This window comes from Cyberlindnera jadinii (assembly GCF_001661405.1).
Source record: "Cyberlindnera jadinii NRRL Y-1542 unplaced genomic scaffold CYBJAscaffold_1, whole genome shotgun sequence".
In the NCBI taxonomy this organism is placed as follows: Eukaryota; Fungi; Ascomycota; class Saccharomycetes; order Phaffomycetales; family Wickerhamomycetaceae; genus Williopsis; species Williopsis jadinii.
The window spans coordinates 64,884-85,610 of NW_017963652.1; the positions used below are offsets into that span (position 1 = coordinate 64,884).

General features: G+C 44.6%; 9 protein-coding genes across 9 annotated transcripts; 6 read left to right on the forward strand and 3 right to left on the reverse strand.

Moving 5' to 3' along the window:
• Positions 1-569: 569 nt before the first annotated feature.
• FUN26 (nucleoside transmembrane transporter FUN26) lies at positions 570-2,048 on the forward strand. Its single transcript, XM_020213911.1, has one exon. The coding sequence runs from the start codon at positions 741-743 to the stop codon at positions 1,983-1,985; it is 1,245 nt and encodes a 414-aa protein (XP_020072755.1). The 5' UTR covers positions 570-740; the 3' UTR covers positions 1,986-2,048.
• Positions 2,049-2,341: 293 nt separating this feature from the next.
• ULP2 (SUMO protease ULP2) lies at positions 2,342-4,517 on the forward strand (the record flags this gene model as incomplete). The annotated part of the gene is made up of 2 exons (XM_020213912.1): positions 2,342-2,509; positions 2,566-4,517. Coding segments are annotated over exons 1-2 (2,011 nt in total), but the record flags the coding sequence as incomplete, so codon positions are not given.
• A 1,199-nt stretch (positions 4,518-5,716) lies between these two features.
• Positions 5,717-6,040, forward strand: ISA2 (Isa2p; the record flags this gene model as incomplete). Its single annotated transcript, XM_020212301.1, has 1 exon — positions 5,717-6,040. A coding segment is annotated over one exon (324 nt), but the record flags the coding sequence as incomplete, so codon positions are not given.
• Positions 6,041-6,158: 118 nt separating this feature from the next.
• Positions 6,159-7,892, reverse strand: CYBJADRAFT_122303 (amino acid transporter; the record flags this gene model as incomplete). The annotated part of the gene is made up of 1 exon (XM_020212416.1): positions 6,159-7,892. One exon carries the CDS (start codon positions 7,890-7,892, stop codon positions 6,159-6,161), a length of 1,734 nt encoding a protein of 577 aa, XP_020072758.1.
• A 1,318-nt stretch (positions 7,893-9,210) lies between these two features.
• MPM1 (Mpm1p) lies at positions 9,211-10,374 on the forward strand. The gene has a single exon (XM_020217017.1). The coding sequence runs from the start codon at positions 9,240-9,242 to the stop codon at positions 10,038-10,040; it is 801 nt and encodes a 266-aa protein (XP_020072759.1). The 5' UTR covers positions 9,211-9,239; the 3' UTR covers positions 10,041-10,374.
• A 1,570-nt stretch (positions 10,375-11,944) lies between these two features.
• CYBJADRAFT_121986 (NADPH cytochrome P450 oxidoreductase family protein) lies at positions 11,945-13,978 on the reverse strand (the record flags this gene model as incomplete). Its single annotated transcript, XM_020212391.1, has 1 exon — positions 11,945-13,978. One exon carries the CDS (start codon positions 13,976-13,978, stop codon positions 11,945-11,947), a length of 2,034 nt encoding a protein of 677 aa, XP_020072760.1.
• A 2,281-nt stretch (positions 13,979-16,259) lies between these two features.
• On the reverse strand, positions 16,260-17,326 carry CYBJADRAFT_181940 (Aldo/keto reductase). Its single transcript, XM_020217018.1, has one exon. The coding sequence runs from the start codon at positions 17,244-17,246 to the stop codon at positions 16,311-16,313; it is 936 nt and encodes a 311-aa protein (XP_020072761.1). The 5' UTR covers positions 17,247-17,326; the 3' UTR covers positions 16,260-16,310.
• A 229-nt stretch (positions 17,327-17,555) lies between these two features.
• CYBJADRAFT_187487 (auxin efflux carrier) lies at positions 17,556-18,968 on the forward strand. The gene has a single exon (XM_020217266.1). It carries the CDS (start codon positions 17,678-17,680, stop codon positions 18,941-18,943), a length of 1,266 nt encoding a protein of 421 aa, XP_020072762.1. The 5' UTR covers positions 17,556-17,677; the 3' UTR covers positions 18,944-18,968.
• A 155-nt stretch (positions 18,969-19,123) lies between these two features.
• Positions 19,124-20,625, forward strand: CYBJADRAFT_145090 (PLP-dependent aminotransferase family protein). The gene has a single exon (XM_020213225.1). It carries the CDS (start codon positions 19,187-19,189, stop codon positions 20,594-20,596), a length of 1,410 nt encoding a protein of 469 aa, XP_020072763.1. The 5' UTR covers positions 19,124-19,186; the 3' UTR covers positions 20,597-20,625.
• The last annotated feature ends 102 nt before the right edge of the window (positions 20,626-20,727 follow it).

The following is a 20,727-nucleotide window of genomic DNA, read 5'->3' on the forward strand; positions in this document are numbered from 1 at the left end:
AGCAACATAACATGGAAATTTTTAATCGAATTAAGCATCCGATAATTGGCACCTGCTGGGTTGTAGTCTCCCAGGATGGTTTTCTTTGAGTTGGATATTGGCCTATTCATCAAGTAACACAGAGCTATGAAATAACCAACTTCTAACGAATGCATTATACTAAAACGTTCGTTAGCCAACTAAAGCACATGGTACTAACACTTTACCGGTCCCCAAGGTGAACCCCACTATCAATGATGAGTATGGAGAAGAGACCAAACACAGCACAACTTGAAATATCAGTAATGATGAGAAACCAGAATACCGTTAAACCATCAACTCATGGCAATATCATCAAACAAATTGAGCTGAACAAATTTAAGGGATGTACCACTACAAACTCACTAGATAAACGTGCTAATACTCAGCAGCACCGTGTTTCAGCAGCTTACTACTTGTTAATACAACTAATGCACACCAAGTCGATGAGAGCTGAGCCTGAAATGTAAACATTGACGTAACTACAGCAGCACAAACATCAGGACACCAATCCGAGATACCTACAATCTGGCGCCCGGGGATTTGAGGAAGGCCATTTTCGTGAGCTTCTCTCTTTCCTCCAATCAAACTGATAACGATATACTCTACTGCGATAAGACAAATCAGCGATCAGTTTGATGTCACTGAAGAATGATGATCATATAGAAGGCGGGGTTTACCAATCTCTTCAATCTAGACGTGGGATGCCGGACGAGGATACAATGGAACCCGCAGTGTTTGGTGAAGATCGGCTACTGGTTGATCTTGGATGGTGTACGTTGACGCTTTCACAGCTGGGGTATATATCGTTTATGGGCATCGGAATCGCATTACTTTGGCCATGGAACTGCTTTCTCTCTGCATCTGGCTATTTCATAGGCAAGTTTGGTGCCGATTCCGCCCTTGGCCGTAACTATTCATCAACGATGATGACAGTGTCTACGTTGACCAGCTTAGCATCGAATTCTATCCTTTCAACGAGGCAGTTTGCAAACTTTGAACGCCGTGTCATGAATGGGCTTATTCTGAACGTGTCTGCTTTCTTAATTCTGGCGTTTGTTGAACTTATAGACCCAACACTGCATTCTCCTTTTTACTTCACGGGGATAATGTTATTGGTGCTGATAAGCGCTGTCGGCACAAGTTTCCAGCAGAATGGATGTATGGCGTTGGCAAATGTGAAGGGCCCAGAATATGCACAGGCTGTGATGGTTGGACAAGCTATCGCTGGTGTCTTGCCCTCTCTATCGCTACTGCTGAGTGAATTGGTGTACTTAAGAGATAACGAGAGATCATCAACCAGTATCGTTCTATACTTTGTGATGACGAGCATCATAACCACTGTTGCAGGTCTTGTGTTCCATATAACACATAAAATGGAGGCACCCATGGCATTTGCCCCGGATGAAGAGAATATAGATTCATCGCCGACTCATGGATACGTTCCTTTCAAGACCCTTTTCTCCAAACTGCAATATGTGGTTCTCACCATTGTTTTTGTCTTCATGGTGTCCTTAGTCTTTCCGATATTTGCTTCAAACACAACATCTGTTCATAAAGGGAAGATCTTTGATGATGCCATCTTTGTTCCGCTAGCATTTTTCATCTGGAACTGTGGTGATTTCACAGGCAGAGTGCTATGTGGATATGTGCCCTTTGTCATTTCCAACGACGTTAAGATCTTTGCCTATAGCATTCTGAGAGTCGTGCTAGTGCCGTTACTGTTGATGTGCAACATCGACTCAAGCGATACTCCAATCATCGCATCTGATACAATTTATTTGCTTTTACAGTTCTTCTTTGGTGTTACAAATGGACACTGTCTGAGCTGTGCATTCATGGCTGTCCCATTATACTGCGATGAGAACGAAAGGGAAGCAGCCGGTGGGTTCACAGCTGTTTTCCTGTCCCTGGGATTGTTGTTAGGGTCGGTATTCAGCTTCCTCTTTGTCCCCTTAGTTGGATGATCTGTACGGTTATTGATATTCATTCATTACTGAGATGTTACGCAATGATTGACTTGTCGAGTTATTGCTCATTAGGGCGTCAATACTCACCCTTGGAGTCACAATGGGTGTATCAGAACTATAGAGCGATCTTCATACTCTCTCATCGAGTGAATGCTTATGTATTGAGCAAGGTGTAAACATAGAATAAATATAGAAGGCCTTCCCAGTTTTGATGTGTGTTTGTATGGTGTTTCTGCCAGTTTTCGCCAGTTTTCGCCAGTCTGTTAAGCACTTTTGTGTTTCTGGCGCGACGTGATAACCCATTTTCACAAATTCACGCCAAAAAAGATCAACAGAGTAAAAAATCTACACCAAATCAACTAACCGCTTACAACACAAACAAAAGCACAACAAGAAAAGGTAAACAAACCACTGGCGGCTAAGGATCTCGACAGGGCGCTGGTTCCAATAACAGCGACAAAGATGGCGAGATCAAGGAAGAAGATACGTACACAGGGGACTGTGCCATTGAACACTTTAAGGTGAGTATCAAACGGTTGTCGTTTCCCATAATGATCCAACTAACCCGATGACTCAGTTCTTCACCATTGGCTCCTTCACCATCCCAAAAGATACGAAACAAGTTCATCAGACCCATAAACGTGGAATCTGATGATACTTTGCTGCTGAATCCCTACAGTGCCAGTAAGAACAAGTACGGGAGTAACAAATGGAGAGCAACAGCTGTACGGAGACCTGTCACTGTGGAGCTGCACATGCCAGCGGTATCTTCTACCGATACACCTCTCCCACCATTGTCTCCGAAGGATGTCTTTAGTGATACAGAGGCGAACGATGTTGTCGTTACTAAGTACAAAGTGCTGAATATTTCTGATTTGGAGTATGTTTCGCAAATCAAAGATTACAACAAAGTGACCATTGCTTCGGAACGGGCAAGTCTGGGTAAAGACATGAGAATATTCAATCATAAGGATGGCGAGGTACGATTAAGCTTTGATCCTCAATTAACACACTTCAATCTGGAGTTCGATGGCAGAGTGGTAACAAAAGTAATGGCGACCGATTTGAGAAGGATGATACATTCAAAGACTGCATTGTTGATTCTGTTGAAGAACCCATTGAGATACGACGGATTAACATTCCACTCCATTCTATTCTCAATGAGCGCATCAAATCTTGTTAAGTTCTTGGAAATACTGGACAGATACCTAGAAGTGAATATCCGCATCGATGAGAAATCAAATGATGATTTACACTCGGTGCTGAAAAACTCGTCTGAAGCTATATCCAAATTTATGAAACCTTTTAAATCTTTGGATAAGTTAAACCCACGTACATCGCTCTCGCAAAAGAGCTCTAATGCAAAGAAAGATCTTGGGAAACCTATAAGGTTGGAGTCCATATCTTCATCACCTGCCATTTCTACAATCAGCACAGCTCCAAAGACAAGCACAAAGGTAACATCTGAAACGGTTACACCAACAAAGGCGTTCTATTCACCAGTTGTTCCCACACCTTTAGTACCACGTCGCTTGAGATCTTCGGGAAAGACCACAGATACCATCGAGATAGATGCAGAAGATCCGCTAACACCTGCTCCGAGAAGGAGACCAAGAAGGGAAAGAAAACCGTTCAAACCAGATCTACAGTACTTATTTTCCGATCAATCCAAGTTTAGAATCAGTGATGCAGATTTCAAATGCCTTTACGGTAGTCAATGGATTAACGACACTTTAATTGACTTCTTTCTGAAATATTTCACACAGGAGGAAACAAAGCGATCGACATTGTCGCTAGAGGATTTCAGAGTGTTTTCGACTTTTTTCTTTACCAAATTGACATCATCACCAAACTATTATCACAACATCCAATCTTGGTTATCAAAGGATGATATACTCAAGAAACGCTTTCTCATAATACCGATAAATGAAAGTCTTCACTGGTATTGCTCGATTGTGTACAACATAGATTCATTGACAAAAGATGAAGGTGATTGTACTGTTTATTGCTTTGATTCTTTGGCACAGCAGCATGATTCCATACTAGAACCAATTCGCAATTTCATATTGGGATATGCAAAGGATAAGCACAAATTAGAGATTGACCCAGAAAGAATCAAACTGATGAATTCTCAGGTCCCAAAGCAACCAAATTTCAACGATTGTGGTATTCATGTTATTTATAACGTGTACAAATTCCTTCAGGATCAACAGAAATGCGTCTCATTTTGGGATTCAAGGATCACTAAACGTGGTGAAATGTACAAGGTGTTTTTAAGTAGGGAGCGAGATGAATGGAGAGCCAGGTTGAGAGAAATACTCTTAACTTTACAACAAGAGATGATAGAGAAAGAAGGATATGTTCCAGAGCATGAAGAAGCAAAAGAAGATGAAGATATTGATGAAGATGATATTGTGTTCTTAGAACCCGAAGAATTTCAAAAACCTAGAGAACATAGCGAAGAAACAGGAATCGAGGGTCAGAGAGAAAATGATGCGAAATTGGAGGAATGTGATGAGGAAGGTCAAAACGATGATAAGGATGTGGATCCAGGAACCTCTAGTATAAACAAAAATACTACTGATGATCGCTCGGAAATGATGGAAGAGGATGGGTTTCAAGAAATGTCTGAGAACACCAACTATGAAGATATGAATCCCACAGGTGCAGAAACACCAGACAAGGACTCTCAGATGGAAATCGACGATATAGATAAACCTGAACAATATCTCAATATGAGGGCTGAATCTGACCATTCCATTGACCAGATTGAGAGCCAAAACTCGAACAATAGAGGAAAGGGCAGTTTCAGTATAGCAAGTGATGGCCCTGTCCAAAAGCAAATTGCTGATGATGGTAATGGATTAAAAGGAACAGATTCCAGATCTATATCGTCGTTTGAAGAAGTTGAAGAGACATCTCCGGCAAAAAATGGGGACACAACCGTTACGATGTCTTCAACGAGGCGATTCCACGATAAGAACAAGAACACACCTTTGAAGAAGACCAGGCCAAGAAAATTTGCCAAATCAGTATCTCGTCCCCCACATAAGAAGAACAGTTCGTCTTTAGCGCAGAACTTAATACCTAGCAAACGGGGGTATCTCAATGCTGAGGAAGCAGGTACCGAACACGCTTTGGTTCACTCTTCGAAGGTTGAAGAAGTCAAAGATGATGAACCTGACGTTGACATTGAGATGCTTGACAACACTTTCGGACCTGAATCTCAACCACCGAACACGTCAGCTGGACTTACATCGTCTTATCCTCACTCCATTGTTCTAGACGATGATTACTGATGAACACATGAACCATGGCACAACAATCATAAAGTAATGATAATTATATTACAATTATATAATCAACTTCCGGTTCGCAATCGCCGGACTTCTCGCCAGATCCGGCTTGCGCGTCCGAGCTTCGGAATTTGTCAGAAAAGTGCTATTTCTAATACCCTTTCCATTTTGCTCTAGCAAGAACGACTCAAGTGCTGTGATCAAGAGGACTGAACGATGTTAAAGCTATCACTGAACGCATTAAGAGTTGCTAATCGAGGCAGAACCATAAGAACCGTGAGGTATCTTCCTCCAATGCGTTTCAACTCTTCTCAAGCACAGATGAAGAAGAGGGCTCCAACGTCATTGGCCAATACTGGGAGAAACTTCAAGAGTGGGAGCAAGCTGGAGATCCATAACAAGAAGTACACAGACGATGGCAAGCTGCTGACTATCGACATCAGTGAGCGTGCGGTTGCAAAGCTGAAGTCCATCGCAGAGGAAGAGAAGAATCCCGATCTTGCCCTCAGGATCGCCGTTGAGAGTGGAGGTTGTCATGGGTTCCAATACAACCTCCATCTGTCGAACTTGGCTGAAAAGACCGAGGATGATTGTATATTTGAGAAAGATGGTGCTCATGTGATGATAGATGATGCATCGTTGAGCATTCTACGGGAAAGTGTTGTTGACTACACCACAGAGCTGATTGGAAGCATGTTCAAAGTTGTGGACAGCCCATATATGGCTTCCAGTTGCGGCTGTGGTTCCAGCTTTGACTTTGACTTCTCTAAGGTATGAGAGGTGTATCGCTTAGAAGGGAGAGAAACGTTGTATTTATTGATCATGTGAACAAACAAAACACAAATAGTACTGGAAACACACGTGATATAGTTATCTAAGCTTTTGTCGTTGATGCCGTTGGTAGTTCGTCCAAAGAGATGTGAGAGTCACTGTCCTCTGCAGGCGCACTTAGATGAATATGGGTCTTGGTTTTATCCCACTCCTCCACCTGGTCCAATGGCACTTTGACGACACGATGTCCCTTGGCACCGTTCTCCAAAGTGTAGAGCTCAACCCTGTGTGCGTACTTACCGTACTTTGGAAGCACAAACTGCCAAACGATGTAGTAAGCAATACACAGAAGGAAGAGGCCAATCACCACTATACAGTACGTTGCGTAAAAGAAGCTGACGTTGGACCCCTTCAACGAGCCGTTGCTTGGAGGAACCAATGGCATAGCAATGACAAACAACTGGAACAATATTTGAATGATCACTAGAGGCAGTGGGACTTTGAACCCAGCACTTGGAAGCCCTCTTTGCTTTCTCTGTCTTCTCACTAGCAGTAGGCCTAAGGAGAGGAAGAAGTCAAAGATGTAACCAGAATATGACCCCAATGAAATCACAAAGTTATATGCATCACCTGCTGGTGGTGCAAGAAGCACAATGATGTTGATGATGAAGGTAACCAGGATTGGACCCAATGGGGTGTCAAAGGGCTTCACAGAGACCCAGAAGTTTGTGTATGGGAGAACACCTTGACGACCACACTCACGCAAGGATCTCGAATGGCCCACTATGACCACGAACAGATGACTGAGGGCAGACAGGGCAACCAGGACATCAAGTGCTCTTCTCCCCGGCACTCCAAAGATGTTCTCAAAGTAGAGAGAAGCAGTGAGGACACTTGACTGCTTCAACTCTTCCAGAGAGCCAGAGCCTGCAAAGAATGCAGTGACACAGAGGATGTACATCACGAACAGGAAGAAGAAGGTGATTGGCACAAGGACTCTGAAGCCTTTGAGTCTCTTCTTCAACGGCATCTCGGAAACCAAGTTGAACGCATAGCCAGTACCACCGTATGAAAAGGAGATGTTGATGATACTGTTTGCTATGGCATTTGGGTCAGTCGTCGTACCCTCCCATGCGTTCCGGAAGTTGGCTGTCGGATTCTCAACCTTGGTACCACCACCAAGCACAACAAAGCCTGAGATAGCAATGAACAAGAGGGTAATGATCTTGACATGTCCCAGGAAGTTTGCCAGTCTCAAACTCCATTTGGTGCTGAGAGCTGACATGATAGTGGTGAATGCCAAAGCTGCAACACCGATACCTCTTTGATTCCACGTTGTTCTTTCAACATTTGCAGCTTGAAGGATATAGGAGCCAAAGGCCGTGGCTGACGAGGTTGCAAATGAAAACACCACGTTGATGGCAGCGTAGGTGGTTGGCACCAAGAATTCCGGCTTTGGATACGCCTGCTCGAGGTATGCAACATCACCACCTGATCTATCTTTGAAATACGTGACGTACTCGGCGTAGATCAACACTCTAAAGAGGGTGATGATGAACCCAACAACCCACAGCACATACGATGCACCAACAGAACCGATCTGTTTGAGGATGGAACCAGGTGTACCAAAGATACCTGTTCCCACCACTCCAGAGACAATCATATAGAACAGAGAGACATAATTCAACTGTAAACCCAACGGGTTATGTTTCTCCACAGGTGCACCAAGAGCATTAAGCTGCTCACTCTCGGTGTCTGAAGCTGTTGGGTGTTCGATAGGATCAATGTCCACCTCGAAGGCGTCCTTCTCATCGAAAGGTGTTATTGACTTCGACATGGTTTGTTTTATCGTGTGTAAGTATTCCTTGCTCTGAAGAGATGATAACTAGAGATAACCATTGATCTGCAAAGGTCCATATATATATAAGCATGGTTGTTCCGTTGGCAGCAGCTCAGCATGTGAGATGAATATCGACGACGTGCTCCATGTTGCGACTGTGGATCAAAATTCTCAAAGATATGTACTATCCCTGTTGCATATGAGAAGATCACACATATGAGGCTCTCTGTCTATGTTCATGTTCCAAAGCCACCGCACATTGGTGACGCCTACACCACTCCTCTCCTCATTGCATTGGAAAGTGTTGGATCATTATGGCTCAGTCTTGTTCTACATGAAACTGGTGGTGCCTCATGCACATCTGCCAATTGAAGTCGTTTAACTTTCCATAACGGTATATACAACGAGTGCTCTGTGTGGCCAGCACCTGGACAAGTGCATACACACTTTTGAAATGGATGATTTGCGTACGAAGACATGTCGCTATACGCATAATGCCGGAATAATAGACCCTCCACATTTCTCCCTAACTCCTCACCTGTTTGTCGTAAATTGGAAAGTAAGCTGTCAAATACGCCAAATAATACAGCTTGAGTGTGAAATGAGGGTCTCACAAGTGTGGCTTAATACAGCTCTCGTGTGGTTCCCGTCTTATTCCTCTCTTGGTGATGCCTCCAGCTGTGTGGATGAAGGGCCTTAAACCTCTCTCTGACGCTGTCTGTAGATGTGAAGCGAGGGAGGCACTGCGTCAGCTGACAACTTCTACGTGGAGGTTACAGTGTGGCTATGATTATCTATATATCCACATTATATATATGTGTATATATCAATTGATGATGATAGGGAGAGAAACAAGTGCTCCAATGCCTCATTCCATAGGCCCGCTTCTTGAACCTCTACAAGACACTGATTCAGCGTGGAGTATTTTGCCAATGCGCTGTCGTCATGTGCTCAACTGTGAAGGGCGTGCTTGTGCCCTGCAGTTCTTGTCGATCAAGCCCATTGAGCAACCCAACGGAGCAGAAACAGTGGCTCTTTCGCAAGGCACCAAGAGCTGTTATCTTCACCTGAGAAGTGTGGCTGAGTGCCGTAGCTGCGCCTTGTCAAAAAAGAGGTGTGTGAGGTGTACGGCTGTAACATGACACAATTATTTTCGCATTACGTAAGCATCAACACCCGCACACCACCGCCACCGCACACCGCCACCGCCACCGCGTGTATCGCCACCGGGAGCCCTGTGCCATATTCTTTGTTCAATTATGGGCCACGATGCTCTTCCATCACCTTCCGTTGCTTTCTATAGACAGCTGTCTGCTTGGAGAAGAACTACAAACGATCGATACTATGGGATTTTACACCGGCTCTGCTAAGGATAAGGAGTACACCGAACAGAAGGCACAGGGCTTTGTCGATAGAGCGTCTGAGTATGGTGGGTTCAACCTGACGAGGGACCATACAGTCGATTCCATCGGGAGATACTGGTTCAAGCCTTTCCTCAACGTTGACAGGGTGCTGGATAACTGGGACTACTTCGGTAATCTGAAAGGTGGATGGAACAGCAGAGGGCTCAGTGCGTACCCTACGCCTTCCACCACTGAGTATCAGCAGTGTAAGGAGGGTGACGGCGTATCCGCTTGGGACGATAAGGGATGGTGGAGATGTCTGTTCCCATCCAAATCGAACTACAATGACGAGCTGTCATACAGCGATGTCTCTAATGATTCTGAGAACAAGCATGGCTTGTTCTTCAAGGATTATAATAGCTTGATGGATTGGAATCTGGAGATGCGCAAACTCGTCAAGCAGAAGTACGATGAGACAATCAGGTTCGAGAAGGAGCGTGAGAACATCCAGCAGATCTACGATGAGCACGCTAAGGACCTGGACTTTGACTTGCCTGCGGTGGAGAAGGACAATACAAAGGTTTCAGAGTACCAGAACGGGTATACCAGCTCCTCGAAGTCTGTTCGCATCCGTACTCTGGACAATGGTGATATCGAGGAGATCACGGAGATCCACCAGAGATTCCCTGATGGCTCGAAGGAGAAGAAGAAGTTCAGAAAGCTCATTCCGAAGGATGGCGAGCCTCCGGTTCTGGAGGACTTGTCCAACGAGAACAAGTCTGGGTGGATCTGGAACAAGTGATTCCCTCTCAAGCCTCTTATATATATGAACAAGATTGACTGATAATGACTGATACGCTATTACTATTACTGCAACTGCTGTAGCCACCATTGCCATAACTACCATGGTGAAGCATCATCAGCTTTCGCTATATAACGATACCGTGAGATGGTCACTGTCTGCATGCTTCAGGGAGTTATACTGCTGATACAAGCTCGTTGTGATTGTTTTACTGAAAGCATTGATAGCTCAGTTACAGCTGATGATGCCTGTGTGTAGTTGCGGCATCTTATCAGCTGTAACATAAACATCACCAATATTAGAGGTAAGAGTAGGAACACACATATATAAGCACATATACACGGTTCTCAGGAACCAACTCTACGTAGAAGCTCGTACCAATGGTGGTTGCAGAAGGTTAGACAGTGGTTCAGACTGGTTAGGCAAGCTGACGGTTTGCCCAATTCTGGTCATAAACCTATACAACCACTGCTATGGGGTGATAATGGTGGTTTCCTATGATCTGCAAGTGAGTTGACCAATGATCATGTTAACATTATGATCAAAAGGTCGCAGTGTATGAGGCATTGGTTGCACTGTAGAGACTTGCACGTGAGACTAGAGGCTCCAGTCCAGTCATGTTGAGGAAGCCAGCTTCAAGCCAGAAGATCTGCTTTCTATAATCTCAGAATTGGCAGTCTCCTCTTGTTAACTGCCAACTATCTCTCTGAAGCTCAGAGTTGTAGTTCAATTAGATATCTTCTTCGTAATACAATGCTTTGCAAGTTGATTTGTAAAGCCTCTGTATAGTGAGTACTATTTATCAGAGTATTCCAGGATGTGAGTCTTGAAACCACTGGCACCTTGGTGATCAGCTTGTATTACGCAGTCCGTGGTATATTGATTCCACGACTCTGGTCCTCTGTTGATGATATTGGTTTGGTATATATCGTCGCAAGGGTGTATACGGTGTGGATGTCAGAATGATACCAATCTAAGTCGTGTTTAGTACAGAAAAGAAAGAACTGATCTCGTCGTTCATGTGATTGTTCACTTTTCCAAACACTTGACGGTAGTGTGAACATCTTGATTATTGTATAGTTTTTTTTTCAGTAAAAGCATGTAAGCGTTATCAATATTGGTCAATCTCGAAAGGGCAACGCAAACCATCAACAACGCATCTCGGACTCATGTTGATACCAGCTTTGCCTGTGGATGTGCGACTGTGTGACTCGTTGAAGGTCATAGCCACAACCTCCGTGCATTGTTGAGCTTGCTAGGGGTAACGAAGAACCAGCATTACATATTTGAAGAAAGTGGACAGCATTATGGAAGAACTACTCATTCAATCAATTCAAAAGTCTGTATATATGATCAGATAGATCAGTTCTACAACCAACAAGACCAGGCTGTCCCAATCTTGACTGATTGTTGAGCTATAGGCAAATTTATGCCTTTTCTGACGAATTTGATCACTTTATGAAAGGTGATATCTCAGAAAGCGTCTAAGACCGCATGCCCCTACTTGGTGGGTCTCTTGATTAAAGTGTCAAAGACCGAGTGGTATACTTCTGTGTGGATTTGGAGACCGTTTGGGCATTTTCATTAGCATCATTCTAATGTTCATTCTAACGGCACTATGGAGGACGTAATGGCCTCTTTGTAGTCCAGCAGTATCATCCACTCGTCAGCTTCGGGATTCACAGGTGTGGTAACGGTCTAAAGGCAGCAGTAAATTAGCTCCAACTCAGACTATTGATACCCTGAGCTCACTACATCTCGCTTCAGTGCCATACATCCTGCCAGGCCCAGCCCATGCCAGTGCTTGCGTTCAACTGTCCGGGAAGATTATCCCCAACCTGCGCTACAATGCTGATGCTAAAAGATACAGAACTGAAATAGATGATTCAACACTATGGCACACCTCACCACACATCCTCCTGATACCTTCTCACGCTCTTCAAGTCCAACAGCGTCTTCTTCGCCTCCTCTTCAGAGACACCCCTGTGCTCCACAAGGATCTTCACCAGTGTCTTATTGACGTCCTTTGCCATTCTAGCTGCATCGCCGCAGATGTAGATGTACGCACCCTTGTCCACGAGACGCGCAATCTCCTGTGCATGCTCCATCATCTTGTGCTGGACATAGACCTTTTGTTCGCTCTCTCTTGAGAAGGCAGTGACCATCTCGAATGAATCACCTAAGACTCTCTTGTAGTCTTCCCACTCCTGTTTATACAGGAAGTCTTGCACTGAAGAGCGACAGCCATAGAACAGCAAGCTCTTACCACAAGTGAGTCCTTGGTTCTTGACCCTATGAACCCGGTCCCTGACAAAGCCTCTGAATGGAGCGACACCAGTGCCTGGCCCAATCATTATAACAGGTGTCGTGAGACTGACGGGCAATTTGAATGTGGAACGACGAACAAATATAGGGAGCTTATATGGCGATCCATACTTGCCTCTAGGTCCTTGCAAATCATAATGTAGGATAGGCTCGACGTCCTCTCCATTTTGCTTGATCTGGAGCTCATGGAACAGATTAGTTGTGACACCAGTGATCCGTCTATCACCAATCTTCTCGTCATCTTCCACGGCTGCTGTAATATGAATCGAGGTCTTTTCAGCCAGCGATGATGATGAGATTGAGTAATACCGTGGGTGTAAACTTGGCAAGGTCTCGATTAAATATTCCAATGGCAAAGAGTTCCAGACCTCACCGTTCGACAAGTATGACAACAATTCTGCAAAGTTGAACTTCTTTGAAAACACCTCTTCCCGGTATAGCTCTTTATCGTTGATCAATCTGTCAATTGTCTCCAAACATTTGGAGTTTGGAACAAACTCTTTGAGTGTATTCAAATAGTTTCCAGAGACTGGGGCGTTGATCTCTTTATAGTAACGGAAGATAGACTCCACCGTTGTTGGTGTAGGAAATGAAAGCGAGAATGTTGAGTCCATTGCCGTGATGCTATAGATATAGTCTCTCTTATTTGCAAATCCAGTTATCTGGAAGAACTCATCCAGTTTCTCGTCACTATTCGATGGATAAACACCGACGTGATCGCCTGTGGAATAACGTAGATTGGTCTTCGATAAATCAAACTCGACATGAATACAAGATCTTTGCGAGGAGAACAAGTTCTTGGTCTTGACAATTGGTGCAAGGTATGGATGAGAATTGTCAAAAGGCCCCAAGGATAGATCTGTCTTCTCATTTAGGTATGAGTTGTCAGGTTCACCAAGAAACAGCTTAGCTGGTGGTGATGACAATTGTTCCAGTTTAAGAGCTGATTCGAACTTGAACTCATGCTCTGTCAGCCCGAGGAAGCTCTTGATCAGATCAAATACCTCAACCTTCCAGTTCAAGTAGTCCTCGTCAACAGTCTCTTCCCCATCATCAGCCAGTCCCACACTGCCAATTAGGTTAGCTTTGCTCTGCTCCAGATATTGAGAAGCCTTCTTACACGCCCCATTGAAATAATCATATGATGAGTTACCAAATCCAAACAATGTGTACTTCAGGTTCGATAGATCTGGGCTGCTCGAAAGGTATTGCTCGAAGTCAAAGCCATCATCGGCAAATTCACCGTCACCATAAGTAGAAATGAAGAATGAAACAACGGTGTTCTCACCTAACTTATTCAAGTCTTCGAAGTCATAGTCTTGTAAGTTTCCTAGCAACACGTTCAAGCCAAAGCGTGCTGATAATTCTTTGGCGAACTTGGAAGCGTAATCCTGTGAAGTTCCTGTTTGGGAAGAATACAGAACAGCATAGTCCTTCTTGTTCCCTTCTAAGGCTTCTTTGATGGAAGGCTTAACATGGGAAATGTTGTCGGACGATCTAGCCTTCTCCTCCAGGCTCTTCTCCGGCTTCGAAACGAACTTGACGATGTGGGCAGCTACAGAAAGAGCCAATCCCCCTAAGATAACCTGGTCGAGAGAATCAAAGATGAGCATGGTAGTTGCAGCTTTGAGCTTTCGTTATCTACGAAGCATGACCAAACATTCTGGGCTCTGATAGACACATATATATAGATAGGCTGATAGATAGATAGGCTGATAGATAGGCTGGTAGATAGGCTGATAGATAGGCTGATAGATAGGCTGAAAGATAGATGTGTGAATATGAATCGGCCCACGACGCTGCCCTAAAGGCGTTCTGGCGGAAGCTTAGCTTCAGTGGGCCTTGCCTAGGACGAAAAATAGGGAAGGAGACCCCGAGGGAAGGAAATCCCGACAACCGTGCGACTAAGTACTTGTGAGTGAGTATTTGACAATCGGACCATTTTGCAGTGCAATGTGTTCGAACACCCTGTGAACTGGCTGCTGTAGTGTTGAAGACGTGATAAATCGGAAACAGAGTGCGATTCTTAGTTGACTAATTGGGAAACTGCCCACGCTTGATGATCTCTCCCCCCCCCCAAATGCTAAAGATCGTAACTAAACTATCCTCTCCGTAGCCGGCTCTTTCAACGTTGACGTCCGATATGCCTTGTGCGATCTGTCGGCAATGGCTTGCCTAGAGAACAGTACGGAAGGGGACTCAGCCAGGGTATTTTGGCCTTGTCGACGATGGCCTTGACCTAAACAGAATGGCATGATAAGCATCGTGACAGTGGTCTGCAGATTACTATGCACCTCGGTATCGTCAGCTGGTAGTCCCCTTCTTCATTCTACCTGTGGTGTATCAGAGCTGCCTTCTTCTCGCGCGCCGAGAGCCATCAGGATGCCTAATACGACACAGAGCGAGAGAGGAGTCAATGAGCTACTGTGGGTGTGCTACTCGAAGGACGCCATTCCCTCTCAGGCCTGCGTGACATCGACGCAAAGCAGACTTCAACAGTATACAATGAAGTGAAATGCGAGTCACTGCTGCACCTTGACTTTGTTGTTGTTCAGGTTGCACGGATCAAGCTCTAATCTCACCTAACATCTACGGTCACATGGCATTGACATCGTGCGCTACTGCAAGCACCAAATCAATCTGTTACGAGAAGCACTGAAGAGAGGGAAACGAGCGAATCAACTGTTGACCAAAGCAGACGGAATGGCTCCAAAGACATAATGCAGCACTTGGTCCGTTGCATCAAACGAAGCCCGAAAGATGTCCGTAAAACGTGGACTTTTCGAGTGCCTCCTGGACACGAATCTGAGCTTCCTGTCTGTCAAGAGCAAAGGCTTCAGAAGGCTTCAGAAGGCTCCTGACAAGCGCATCTCTTGTGCTCTCTTCAAACAACAACAACAGTTTGAAACCCAAACTGCGTAGCACAGCCTCAGCTGAAAGGTATGTCCGGGTGTCCGGGTGTGACGGTGTCCGGGTGTAATGGTGTCCGGGTGTTTTGCGGGTTGTACACGGCCCTCAGACCTATCATTGACTGGTACTTCCATAGCAATACTATCATCTAAATAAGTCTCAGTAAATGTGTTTTATATATGCGTGTTATGATTAGTGTACTATAATATTCATTATTAGGGGGTTTTATTCAGTTTCAAGTCCTGCACATTAAAATGCATCTGAAACTAGACTGAATTAAATTTCTGAAAAAGTTAGCATGGAAGATATTAAAATTGATCAATATTCACTCTCTCATTCACTCTAGATGTCTCTTCTGTATGCTGCTCCATCTTCGATAGATGATTCGAATGAGTTTTGTTTGTCAATTACGGCTCTAACATTGTCCCTTAACCTGATAAGGTGTTGATAAAAATTCGTGTCTGCCATGCAGCTTACACATAAAGTACCGGCAAAGAATTAGAATTATCTCAACCGACAGCATGCGTTGAGTATAAATCAGCCAGTTTCTGCTATCCAAATGCTACGGAGGAGCACTCTCATGCACTTGAATGTTTATGCCCTCTGTGATACTTTTACACTATATAATGAAGTGTGGCTACATTCTTGTCTGTACAGCCAAATGCAGATGACAGAAACTCGAAAGTGATCATTTTATACCCTAAACTGGGGCGAAATAATACATTCACGATATTATAGAGCTTGAAAATCTTTTGAAAAAGATGACACAAATCTGGACTTCCTTAACAGCTGCCTAACTTATAGCATATATGGTATATTCCCAGTGTTTCCCTTGGTAACTCCTACCTACACTCGCACTGTTCTACTCGTCCTGTTATTGTTCGATTTGCTGATGCAAGGTCACTAAGCAGGGACCATTAGTGTGCGTCTCATATGACTCAGTACTACCCAATAGAGAGCACAGCTCTATGCCTACACTGTATTCACAGTAAGATCTCTATATTAAGCTTCTATTCTAGCGAACACTTGATACACTTATTGGAAAACTGGATATGGAGCCCAGTTTGGTGTAACAAATCTCTTCTCACCTTCATCAACAGAAATCTTGCTGACCTTGGCGACATCTTCTGGAGACAACTCAAAGATTTCCAAGTTGGACTCGATTCTGGAAGGAGTAACGGACTTTGGCAAAACGATATATCCTCTAGACAATGCCCAGTTGATCATGACTTGAGCAGTGGACACACCATACTTCTGAGCGATCTCAGTCAAGACTGGATGGTTGAACAAAGTAGAATCAACGGAACCCAATGGAGAGTAGGCTTGCAAGTAGATGTCGTTGTCTTGACACCATTTCAACAACTCGGTTTGTGGCAAAAGTGGGTGAAGTTCAACCTGGTTCACAACTGGCTTGACAGTAGTAGTTGGAGCAGCCAACAATTCCTTCAAGTTGTTGATGGAGAAGTTTGAGACACCGATGTTTCTGACTTTGCTGGTTGGCAATTGCTGGAACAATTCCCAAGTCTTGACAAAAGACCAGTCCATGTCGATATCTCTGCTTCCATCAGGCTTGACTGGAATTTGGAAATCGATTGGAGAATCGTCCTTGCAGTATCTGGTGAAGAGACGGATTGGCCAATGGATCAAAAGCAAATCAACGTAGTCCAACCCCAAACGAGCAAGAGATCTCTCCAAGGATCCTGCAGGATCATCAGCAGCTGTTGGCCAGACTTTGGTGGTGATGAAGAGCTTCTCTCTTGGAATACCGGAGTCCTTGATAGCCTTACCAACTTGGTCTTCGTTCTCATAGATGGAAGCAGTGTCAATGTGGGTGTAGCCCGACTTCAAGGCATGCAAGACAGATGTGTACGCATCGTCGTTCTCAGCCAAGTAAGTACCGAATCCCAATTGAGGGATCTTAGCACCGTTGTTCAAAGTGACAATCAAGTCGGATTTCTTAGTAGCAACCATTGTAGTTAATGTGATAGACGATAGACGATAGATGATAGATGAGAGAATTCAGAACAAGACGAGAACGTAGAGGATCTCATACCTTTATATATTCATATATTTGTAGAAGTATCATTCTAATTCGCTTCTACTCTTTCCCACACACTTGCCTTTGCGGGAAGAAGAGGCAGGAGAGGCCGAGGACGCTTAATCGATGCAAGAGGCTTTCCGTCGGGGAAAGTTTCCTGCAAACGGACTAAGCGGCAAGCGAAGCGATTAGACCTTCCCTTCCCTGGGAGTAACGTGTTTAAGTGCAACCAATCTGATTTCAAATAAACCACTGTGCAATGGATGTGCTATAAAAGAGTAGCGTTGCGTTTCGCATTCTCCAGCAGTGGCGGAGAGCTTTGGAGATGAGCTTTGGAGATGAGCGTTGGAGATAAGATTTCGAGATGGTGGATTTAGGCTCTTTGATCTACATATCCGTCAAACCGATCTTCAAGATCTATCTCATCATTGGCTGTGGATACTACCTGGGTAAGACCAATGTTATCGATACGATTGCACGGAGGAAGATATCCACAGTTATCATGATGGTGCTCTTCCCATGTCTGATTCTCAAGAACCTCATTTCATATATATCCATCGACGACTTGAAGGATATCGGTATAATAATCTTGGTGAGCACTGTTCTGTACTGTGTGGGACTGAGTGGGGCAGCAGCTATTGCTGTGCTCACGAAGCCTGTGGGCTGGATGGGTGGGTGTCTCTCAACGGGGTTGTTCATCAACATCAGTGACTTACCAATTGCGTATCTACAATCATTGTCTGGTATACTGTTCACGGCTGATCAGGTGAACAAGGGCACAGCATACATTGTCATATTCACTGCGTTCCAGATGGTGGTTCAATTCAACCTTGGGGGATTCAAACTTACAAGCCTGGACTTCAAGGAACGGATAGAAGATGACGTGGAGATGCAATGTCCAAGTAGTTCCAAGTCTGACGGTGTTGCTGAACATACAATAACGATTTCTGCCGATCGGAAGCAAAGTATCCCCAAGATGATATGGCAAGGTGTGCTGTTCTTTGTCGATAACACCAAGAACCTGGTCTCGATAACCATCATAGTAGGGTTTGTCTTATGTCTGATTCCATGGACGAAGGCTTTGTTTGTTTCAGCAAATGTCAGTATGAAAACCGCTCCAGATGGTGAGCCACCATTATCCTTCCTCATGGACTTTGTCTCATACATATCGCAAGCCTGTGTTCCTCTGGGTCTTCTTATGGTGGGATCAACCATTTCAAGTCTCACATTTGATGGATCTTGCAGAATACTGCCCCCACTGCTCACAGGAGTGATGAGATTATGCATTCTCCCAATAATTGGCGTGCTGGTGGTCCATGGAATGAGTCACGCTGGCTGGTTCAACAGTGATAACATCTTGCAGTTTGTTTGTTGCATCGTCTGGGGCTTGCCTAACGCTACCATATTGGTCTACCTCACTGCAATGTCGCAGCCGTTGAGTGACAACGAGATGGGCTCGAAGAGCTACGACTCTGAAGCTCAGATTGATGGAAGCAGCACCAGAAAGGGAGACGGAGGGGACCTGCAGATGAACTATTTGGCATTAACCTACCTGTTTCAGTACATAGCCTTGGTGCTGAGCTTACCCATACTTGTGACGTTTATAGTGAAGCATGAACTGCATTTATAGATCAATAACACATCGATATCTCCGCATCTTGTTTATATTCCGTACTGCTCGTTGTAAGCTTCCTGTCTGTAGATCAGAGGAAAGAGGCGCCGAGGATATATTTCTGTTATTATCTACATTATCTATTATCTATTTATCTATCTATATATATATATATATATATATCTAGCTGAGTTTCAAGCTGAGTACTAGGCACATAGCGATCACCACATTACTACGGCGCTACAGTGGTTTCAAGGGGAAATGACAAAAGATCTATCCCATTTGCTCTCTCTTGAAGCAAAGGCAAGAAACAATTCGCTCCTCAAGACCATCGCACAGTATAAACAGCCGGATACTGCCTTCTTAGCCAGTGGCTTACCATTGCCTGAATACTTCGCATGGGAATCGATTAGCTTCAAGACCAGAAAGCCACCCTTTGAAGATGGGCTGAAAGCGTTTTCGAATGAATCGAATGAGTTGGTTGTCGAGGTTGGTGACAAGCTGCCTCTTTCATCTGGTCTACAGTATGCTTCCGCAACGGGCCCTAAGCCGCTCGTTGAGTTTATCAAAGAGCACACCAGACTTGTTCATGGAGATATCTCAAACGACGACTGGGATCTAATTCTTACTGCTGGTTCTACTCATGCGTGGGAAGCTGTCTTGAGAACATTCACCGACCGGGGTGATTCCATTCTTGTCGAAAAGTACGCCTTTGCCTCAGCACTGGAGACTGCCAGAGCCAAAGGATTGAACTTGGTAACAATGGATATTGATTCGCATGGAATCATTCCGGAATCACTGGCAAAAACATTGGAGAACTGGGAAGAGGGAGTCAAGTACCCGAAGCTGATTTACACTGTTCCAACAGGCCAGAACCCTACTGGCTCTACGATTCCTGAGGAAAGAAGAAAGTTGATCTACGAGATCGCGTCCAAGTATGATATCATCATTGTTGAGGACGAGCCGTACTATTTCCTACAATTGGAGGATTATGTCGAGGAGTCTAACAGAAACGTCTCTTCGAGAAGACCGTCGGACGAAGAATTTCTGGCAAGTTTGGTGCCTTCCTTTCTGAAGTTCGACGTTGATGGCCGTGTCATTAGACTGGACTCTTTCTCGAAGATCCTGGCTCCTGGAACTCGTATTGGAAGTATTATTGCGCAGAAGCCATTCATAGAACGATTTGCTCGAGACTTCGAAACGACAATTCAAAATCCTTCCGGATTTGCATCGCTCATTTTATACGAGACTTTGGCATACTGGGGACAGGATGGCTATCTTCAGTGGCTTAAGGCCCTACGTGAAGAATACTCAAACAAGAGAAATGTCGCCATTGACACTGCTTTGAGCACCTTGGGAGACAAGCCGTTCGTTACCGTCAACATCCCAAATGCCGGTATGTTCTTCACTATCTCAATTGACGCCACAGCCCACCCACACTTCACTGAAAGATACAATAATGATCCGCTGGCCTTGGAAGACGACATCTATCGCACAAACATAGCCAATAAGAGTGTTTGGGTCCCAGGTTCCTGGTTCGAAGTTGTTCAAGACGGAGAGGAGAGAAGCCCTCTCATCATGTTTAGAGGCACTTTCGCAGCTACTGATGAGGAAACTCTGGCCGAGGGCGTCAAGAGATTTGCGCAAACTCTTGACCAGGTTTTTAAATAAGGAAGTAGATGAACGTCATCTGGTTGCAGCACATTGCGTAGATGCGTACTCAAGATTCGCTCTTAATTCTTGCTCGTTATCGCGTTTGTCTTTCTGCTGTGTTCCATGTAGGCAGGACTCCCCGATCAACC